This window comes from Desmodus rotundus, chromosome 1, assembly GCF_022682495.2.
Source record: "Desmodus rotundus isolate HL8 chromosome 1, HLdesRot8A.1, whole genome shotgun sequence".
NCBI lineage: Eukaryota > Metazoa > Chordata > Mammalia > Chiroptera > Phyllostomidae > Desmodus > Desmodus rotundus.
In genome coordinates, this window is record NC_071387.1 from 188,581,174 (window position 1) to 188,590,508 (window position 9,335).

Genomic DNA, 9,335 nt, shown 5'->3' on the forward strand with positions numbered 1-9,335 from the left:
TAGGTAGAAGGATAAATGCATATTAATTATTTCAAATGTCTTAATTAACTCCTACTGCTAACAGTACAGCAATTAAGGTTTAAACATATTACAGAAGATACATCCGTTTTCTATTGGGTCATGTTGTGGAACATCATTGAAATCCAATGAAATGGGGAAGTTTAGACCCACGTGCTCAAAAATTTCTGATCTCAATGAGAAAAACGAGTAAAACTAAGGTTTTAGACTCGTTGCAGCATATTTACCTCACACACACACCTGCTTCCTGGCTAACTGCTCCTCTCCCTTCGGGATGAAGCACCACTAATGGAGTCAACCTCCCATTCATTTCTTTCACCTTTTTTGTTCCTGAGCCTTGGGAGGAAAATTACGGTGAATGCCTGCTGAACAATCTGGACCTAAGGAGGACCAAATGCAGAGACCAGAGGAGGTAAACAGAGCCATTTTAGAATTAGCTCCTATGGTAAATTAAAGACGGCGATTATTAAAAAAAAGGGCCGACCCCAGAGGTGGAGTCCGATTGTCCATCTGCCCCTCTCTTGTGTCTGAGGTGTTCTTGTGGTTTGCTTTAATCAGAATGCAGCAGATGTGAAACTGTCACTCGCAAGGCTAAGCCTTAAAGAGGTCTGTGACTTCCGCTTTCTTGGAGCCCAACTCAATATTCTGAAATGTCCAAGCCACATGGAAAGAGAACTCAGGAACCAGCTGACAGCCCCACCTGAGCTTCCGGCCAACAGCCAGAACCACCGTGGATGTTTCAATCCAGTCAAAGCTCTGGATGATTACAGCTCCACCCTGGTGCCACACGTGGAGAACCTCCCAGCTGGCCTCAATCAACCCAGAGTCTTAAGAGATAATAAATGATAGTTGTTTAAACCACTAAGTATTTGAGATGTTTCATTATGCAGCAATAAATAGTAAAAGCCTTTCTAGACCATCTTACAGACCAGGCTGAAACCAGCTGCTGTTCGACCCAAAGCGTCAGGTTGGCTACAGTGGGGTTGAGAAGAACACTTTCTGACGGTGGCTGAGACCATGAACCTGGGAGCCAGACTACGTTTGAATCCTGATTTTGCCTTTTACTAGATAGGTACCTAGTAGAAGGTACTTCACTTTTCTGTGCCTCAGTTTCCCTTTGTGTAAAATAAAGACAGTAATATCCCCTACTTCATAGGTTTATAATGAAGATTAAATATCTGTATCAGTATATACAAAGCACCTAGACCAATGCCTGACACAGAGTAAGTATTCAGAAAATGCTCTCCCAATATTACTATATATTCTTCTCTATTCTTTTTTATGTCCAAGGAACCACCAGCTCAAAATTATGTGACGGCTCCATACTTAGGACAGAGGGATATGGAAGGTGACGGTGAGGGCCCCAACCTGCTTCTCATTTGGTTCTGCACCATAAGAAAGTGGATCTCTGCCACGCCACGATGCATGCAATAAATGCTCAATCTAACTGGCCCACACGAGCACAGGACAAAACCAAATATCAGAGTAAATGCTCAGCTCATGGGACATCCATAACAGAAACGTCAGACAATTAGTCAAACTTCATCTGAGAATAAACTACTCCTAGGTATGAGGATCTACACTTTGGGAACCTTTTAACTGATCTCTGTTCATTAAGGGTGGAGTTTTCCATACATACCATGTAGTCCTGGAAAGTGATTTCCTCTGGCATGACCTAAGCGATCGTTATTACACTCCTATCAACTTTGTTTTTAAAGACTATTTCCTGGTTCACTGCAACAAGTAGATCAGGTTACACATCAGGTTACAGATCATGGCAGCATTTGCATAGGTCATGAAATTAATCCAAATGTTTAGTAATACTGGGTTAATTTATTGTTTTGGTTGTTTATTTTTTTGTTTTGACTTTTTGGCTATATACATACTTTGGGAAATTGCTTTTGCTAAAATAATTATTACATGTTTTTTAATGAAGCAAAACATAGTGGTACTTAATTCATTTTGCTATAGGATTAGAAGTACAAGTGGATTGTATTTTTGCCCCAGCATTTTGTCTCTTTTATATTTTAAAACTATATCAAGGACCAATACATACTTCAAAAGCAATCACCTCAAATGAATTAATATATAGAAGTGTAAGTTTAAGATTTTTTTACACACTTGGCATTCCGTTTCAGCTCTTGCACATCCAACCACAGCAGTTCTCATGAGACTTTTCACTAGAGCCCCAAAGCTCTCCATTTGTGATCTCCACGTGTTTTTATTCACAAAATTACTGTAGACTCAATTATACTACTCATATCCTGATCTTTGGATATGGTTTTACCTGTTTTTCAAGACAACTATGATGGATCCATAAATGTATATCCAAGGAGCTCACTTAATCAGAGGTCTGGGAAACCGTGTCAGGTTAATGCCCGTCTTCAGCATGTTAGCCTCACTCAGCCACATTAGTTACTCTTCTTCTTTTCAAATTATTTATAAGCCTTAGGTCAGTTTGAGAAAATTGATATTTTCATTTCATGCCTGATAATCATGCCTTTGATGATGACTATCAAAGATGCAAACTATGTGAAGGGTGCACAAATTAAAAACTATGAAGTACAAATTAATGCAGTAGTAATTCAGCTTCCAGAGATCTACTGCAAACACTAACAATTTCAACTATTTTATACTGCTCAATGCAAACTAAACTTGGTTTTGTTTTGGGTTGGGGTTTTTCTTTTGGTATTTTAAATAGAAACAGGGGATACTAGATTTCATAACTTTCTTTCCCTCCTAACTTTTTAATTCCCTCCTCCTTTCCTTTCCATTACCTCCTTTGTCTCTGTGCTATTACCCTTACTGTTTTACATCTGCTTAATATCAGCCCTAGGTCACTGCTAAATCTTGTCAATACACATTACTCTGCTTTAGTTTAAAATGTCATTCTTACTACTTTGTATTTTACATTACATCAGTCTTTTCAGAGGACTGAATCAGTTCCATCATGACAAAAACAAAAAAGCTTTATTTTTCTAGGGGCATTTGTAGGCTTATGGGTATTATGTTGTTACATGATTATGCACAAAAAAAGCCTAGTGAATTGAAAAAAATATTCAGATTAGAAGTAGGTTCTAATAATTATTCTTTGAATAAGGGGTCAACCAAAGTTTCCAGATGAGTAAAGTTTTGCTTTACTTGTATTTGTTTTCCATAAATTGAGCTCATCCAGGGTTTCAATGCTTAAATTAACAAAGTATTACTAAAAGAAATTATAAATATTTCTAACTAATAAAATTAATCTAAGTGGAGCACAAGACATTTTACCAACTTACCATTTTAGAAACAAAGATAACATAATTTCATCAATAAATAACAAGTTAATAAAGGAAACCATCTGAATAAAATGTATTTTGAGTTTCTCAAATAAGAATGTCACAGATTTCTCAAAACACATCTCTACAAATTCTAAATCTTGATTTTACCACGATTTGCATAAAATGTTGTTAAGTAGCATATGTAAGTATCCCTAGTAATAACTCAACTCAAGTGTACTTCCCTTTAGCAAAATTATTTCAGGGGGAAAAATGTCACAAATGTTTACCTGGCAAGGTTGTTTCATTTTAATGGCTATGACATGGTATCTGTAACAGCAGAGTTCACAGGTCCAGGAGCCCCTCTCACTGATCCACTTCAGCAGGCACAGTTGATGTGTGTACCGAACTGACCCATCACATCGGCAGGGGTTCAGCAGCTCCCCCTGAAAAGAAAACAACTCAGTGTGAATATGTATGCTTGTGTCTCTATCTTTAAAATCTAACACTTGCTTTTTTTTCCTTCAATGCCATTTACCCAGAAGGATATCAGCATCAAACTCTATCCTAGGAAATGAAATTAAATTTTTATACCTCTGATGGGAATGAAACTAAAGTCTTAAAACTATTTCAAAGATATTGCTTAGAGTTATGACATAAATGTTCTACCAACATACAAAAATGTTTGGAAGATGCAGCTCTCAATACTCTTGGGGGGAAGCTGTACTATTAAATCCCTTTAATAACTTGTAAGTGGATGGTCAGATGCATTTCCTCTGCAGTTATTCTTAATCATTGCTAAAGAAATGCATGGCATCCCAGAAAGTAGCTTGCAATAGCATCATGCTTTTATTTTTTTTTCTAAATGTAGCATCATAAATATTGACTTAGGGCACTATATTCCTGAAAGCCTCCATATTCTTATGCAATACCCTTACTTTTAAAAATATTAAACCTAATGTTTTCTCAAACCACACATTTTGCGAGAGTGATATATTATCTTGTTGTCTCCATGAGTACTCTCACGTAAGTCTGCATGCACCTCTAATGGAGTTTACATTTTAGAATTGTTTCTAACAAAATATAAACTGCCTGGGTGTCTAAATAGCCTTTCTATCGCAGGGCCAAAGTACATTTCTATTTCTCCTGAAAAAGTGTAACACGCTTGTCAAATCACTGAGAATAAGTCAGCACAATTTACAATAAAGAAGGATGCTGCCCTTTTGTTTTCGACATGACTCACCCCAGTTTGTATTTTGAGACGATCTGCCTCAGGACACAATTGTAGAAAAAGGATATAGGTTTGTTTCTAAGTATACGCCAAAATCCACTTAGTAAACAAGAGATACTTATGGCATTATTATTAAAGCACCTGAAGAACGTGTAACTGCAATACCAGATATGAGGGGGGGGGGGTTAGATCAGATGGAACGCTGTATTCGCCACCGGGACATTTTCTGGTGCCTTCACAGAACTGAAAAGGCAAACGCAGAGTAGCCGCCTCTCAGGCGGCGGGACCAGACTAGCCTGTCTGCAGAGCCTCCCGGAGGCGAGCGCTGTCCGTGGTGCTGAAAGGTCGGCAGTGGCAGGTGGGGACCCGCCAGTCCGGCCCAAGCCCACGCCAACTGCTCCGGGGTCCCGCGGGCCTCACCTGCTCAGAGCCCTGGAAGCAGATCTTGCAGATGGGCTGGTGGTGCTGGTGCTGGTGCCCGGCACGCTGGTCCCCGCCGCCTCCTCCGCTGCTGCTGCTGCGGCTGCTACACACCGAGCGTGTCTCAGGCTGGTCGCCGGCGCCCTCCCGGCTGGCGCCAGCCTCGGACTCCCTGGGGCTGCCCTTCCCTGCCGCGGCTTCGGCGACTGCCGCCTCCGGCAGGCGCCTCGGACCATCCCTGGAGTCGCCAGCCGCAGACACCTCCTGGCCGGCCGGTGGCAGCGGCGGCAGCTCGTCTGCGCCCCTGCGCCGTGGGACCACCCGTGCTGGCGGCTCCTCGGACCCCGCGAGGCGCTCAGGGGACGCGGGCGGCGCGGGCAGCGGCGGCAGGTAGCGCGGGGGTGCGGGGATCGAGGGCGGCTCCCCCAGCGGCGGTGGGGGTGGCTCGGCGTCCCCGCTCTCCGCCCCACGGCGCCGACTGCTGCCGTAACCATCCTCAGAGCTCATGGTCGGGCCGCTGCCGCCCTCCCGGCAGCCGGGCTGGAGGGCCGGGCTCGGGCTGCAGCCGCAGGGAGGACGGAGGGGGAGGGAGGAGGAGGGAGGGGGAGGGAGGGGCTGAGGGGGCTGAAGGGTGGGGGCACGGACCGGGGCTCCGTGGGCTGGGGGGCGGGACGGGGAGGGACTCGGTGGCCCGGCGGCCGAGGCTGCTGCTCCGTGGAACCGCCGGCTCAGCTCTGACGGCGGCAGCTTGGAATTCGGCGGTGCGCGGGAGCCGTGGGGGGCGGGGGCCGGGGTCGGAGTGGGGAGGAGCCACGGGGGGCGGGGAGGGAGCTGTGTGCGGGGGAGGGGAGGCAGTGCGGGGCTGGCGGCTGGTGCGGAGGGGGCGTTCCGGGCAGGGTGCGAGGTGCGGCCTGAATTCGGAGCTGGGGATCCCTCCAGCTGCTGCCACCGACCCCGCCCCGGGAGGCTCACGTCGGTTCCGGGGCGGATTACCCCTCTCCAGGCAGAGCGGCTTGGTGCTGTGGCTCTGGGGGGGTGGGGGGGGGAAGGGCGGGGCAGGGGTCGTAGGCCACCGGGCAGGAACCGTTACTGGTCGGGTCAGTGGGATGCGGCTGCACGGGCGGAAGAGGAGCCCAGACGGTCGAACCCGAGACCTGCGTGGGCTTGGAGGCGCGTGAGTCAGGTGCCCTGGTCGCGTCCGAACCCACTGAGAAGGGGTGCGGGAAAGGGCGCCGGGACCCTGGGGTCCGTGAACCCCCTCTTCCCTGCGACTGCTCCCGGCCCTCATAGCCCTTCCCCTGGAGAGCACGCTCCCGGGGCCACCAGGGTCCTAAAAACAGAAGTCTCTGGAGCCTGTGTCCTCTTCCTGTCCACCTCTCCTCCCTCCTCCTGCAGTGCGCGTCTGGACTCATTTGTGTACATCTTGATGACATTGTAAGTAGCTTGAGTCATTTCCTGGCGAGGTGCCTCCTGGTGCCACGCTCCGTGGCGGTCACTTTTACCCTTGTTGTATAAAGGACTCTCCTCTGGTCAAGTGGCTCCAACCTCGGATCCTAGTGTTACGCGCCACGAAGCCGGTTTTGTCTACAACTTCACTCCGCAGAACCTGTCTGGGACTCATCTTCTGGTAGGGCCACAGTCCCCTTCAGTTCTTTTCTGAAAAGACTTTACCTGAAGGGAACTATAGGAGACCCATGCACTTGCACGCGCTTGCACATTTGTGTACTGCAATGTGTCTACACAAATCAATGGTGATTTTCACCAGTGTAACAACAAACTCACATTAGACACTCAGTTTTGGCTACATTTCACAGCTGAAGACTCAGTATCAGACAGGCAAAGAAACTTGTTCAAGGCCATAGGACTATTTAACAAAGAACTTTTGAGTTCCCTGACTGCAGATTTTCTGGCTCGAATACAATGATTTTTTTTTTTTTCCAAACCTCTCTCCTGCCTCCTAAAACAGTATTGTAGTACATGTGTCTGATAGTGCTGACTCCCCCCATAGTTAGATGTTGTGAAATGCTCAAGATAAACTACCAGCTTAAATTAGTTTTTCCATTATTTATTTTGGCAGTAAGAAGTACATTTGCTAAAAACAAAACAACGAAAAAGCCCCAGCTCTTTTGACAGAAATTGGTTTGGTTGGAAAACAGAAAGTAAGTAGTGAAAAAAGAAGTCAAGAATGCTGTCACAAATGGTCCCAGATGAAATAGTTCCCAGGAATGTCCTCTAACACTTAGCTCCCTCAGACTAGCTTATTTTTGGTAGCAGAGTGTCAGGCAGCAAGCACATTTTTAAAATAATCCCGGAATGCCCTAGGAACTTATCACATTGAAGAAATGTGGTTGTAGACACGCTTTCATTTTCAGTCTTCACCTGTCAAAATGACATTGCACAAGCCTGTGTATTGCCAGTCTGAAGATAATCATAAGCCTTAGGATAATCATAAGCCTTGATCCTAAGTTTGTGAATTAAAGGTGTCTAAATTGGTTTTGTAAAAATCCCCTAAGTCAATCTGTGACTGCTTTCTACCAGGCGTAATAAAGTACGTCATTATTTGAAGGACAGCATGAAAGCTGTGGGTTCTAGATGAACAATGCAGAATGACTCAGACAGCAAAGGCACATGGGTAAAGGAGGCAACGGCCACAATGCTAGATGTGTCCCTCAGTTGCTTGTTTCTGAAACTTAATTATGGTAAGAAAAAATGAACTTTCCTTGGTGAGTAGCCACATAAAAACATTTCCCAGCTTCTAGGATCTCCAGAGGTGATCGCTCCCTGAAAAAGAGAATCATGTTCATTACCTTCGGTTAACTCAGTGGATCTTCAGTAGATTCGAGAAAAAACACCTCTATAACTGACTTCATGCTCTGCTGTAAAAATAGGCAACAATGGGGAACACAGAAAGGATGAATCATACTCAGCCTGCTGTCGCCTAAGTGGAAGAAATGATAAAGCACAGGGGGTGAAGAACAGGGTGCCCACCGATGCTGACAGCCATCCCATAGCCAATGTGCATCCACCAATGAAAAAATCAAGGAGGGGAAAGGCAATTCCATCAATTTGAGCAAATACTGAAAGGCACATCCAACCCACTTGAACCTATATAAATGAGGAGAAAAACATAAAAAAAAACCCAAATGCTTGAAAATTCCCCATTCCCATGTCTCCCCACCGCCACTGCCACCGCACACACACAGAAAAATGTGCCCTTCACCAAAACCTGGATATTTTTTTTTTTTGAGTCGAGTCCAAGCATAGGTGAGTGAAGGGAGGGGCCCAGTCAGACAAGTATGTCCAAAAAGTTATTTAATGATGTTAATAGATATTCTCTTTGAACTTTCCTAGTGACCACATCCCATAGCTGTCCCCTGGAGCCACTTCAGAGTTTTAGATAGAAAACAATCTGTGCTACACTAGGTCAGAATGGTTTCCGAATGACCTTGAAGTTAAATTAGGTATGATGACCTTGATAAATCTTCCAAAAAAAAGGACAGTTAGCCTAGGGAGCCCTTTAGGATGGCTCTTCAATTCTATTAACTTTAGCCCTTACAGATGCTCCATAATTGTTCAGTTGGTACCTTTGCAGTGTATGAATTTGTCCTTGCGGCCACTGAGTACAATACACAGAATTCTCAGTTGTTTTCAAATAACAGAAAGAAATTAAGAATTCTTACGTATGTTACAGAGCAACAGGTCATATTGCATGGGTGAGGGTGATTTTTAAAGAGGGTAGCACAGCACAGTCTGTGTGTTGTGAGGACTCCATCCAGAGTGAACTCTGCCGTACACAAGAACTGAAGTTGTGTCAACACCGCACCACACAATTCCCTATGCAGACAAGGCCATAGTGTGTGCTTCTGGCAGCACATTATCTGCTCGACTGCTCTGCTTAGATGCCCAGCAGTCATTTCAAACTAACCCAGTCCGAAAGCAAACGACACCCCCAAACTTGCTAGTTTCCCAATATATGTCATAACAATAAACCAGGGGTTTGTTCACTCAGTTGCTTATGCCAAAATCCCTGAAATCGTCCTAGACTTTAGTTTTTTGCATCATATAGTCAGTATATCAAAGAGTTCTTTCACCTGCACTTTGAAACTATACTCCGAATTTCACTATTACTATTCACCTTCGCCCCCACCATCCTAGTTCAAACCACTGTCACGGTGCACCAGCACTATCAAAATAGCCTCCTGTCACCCTGCTTCTTACTCTTGAGTCCATCTCCGACAGCAGCCAGGATGATGCTACTCAAATGTAAGTCCAGTTATTTCAACCTTCCCGCTGCCCACGCCCATCAATGGCTGCCCGTCACACTTCATGCCACATCAAAAATCTCAGCATGCCCTACAAGTCTTCACTAGCTCCTGGGCACGTCTCTGAAGACATCTCCACACCCTCCT

The 9,335-nt window shown here is 45.2% G+C and overlaps 1 protein-coding gene across 1 annotated transcript in view; it reads right to left on the reverse strand.

The window, feature by feature from the left end:
* MARCHF11 (membrane associated ring-CH-type finger 11) overlaps nucleotides 1-5,433 on the reverse strand; it is an 88,043-nt gene extending 82,610 nt beyond the window's left edge. The window contains exons 1-2 of the mRNA XM_053926315.1: nucleotides 4,927-5,433; nucleotides 3,566-3,721 (exon numbers count right to left, since the gene is read on the reverse strand). Coding sequence (XP_053782290.1) covers nucleotides 3,566-3,721; nucleotides 4,927-5,433 — 663 coding nt within the window. The remainder of the gene's footprint in view (nucleotides 1-3,565; nucleotides 3,722-4,926) is intronic.
* Between the last annotated feature and the right edge of the window lie 3,902 nt (nucleotides 5,434-9,335).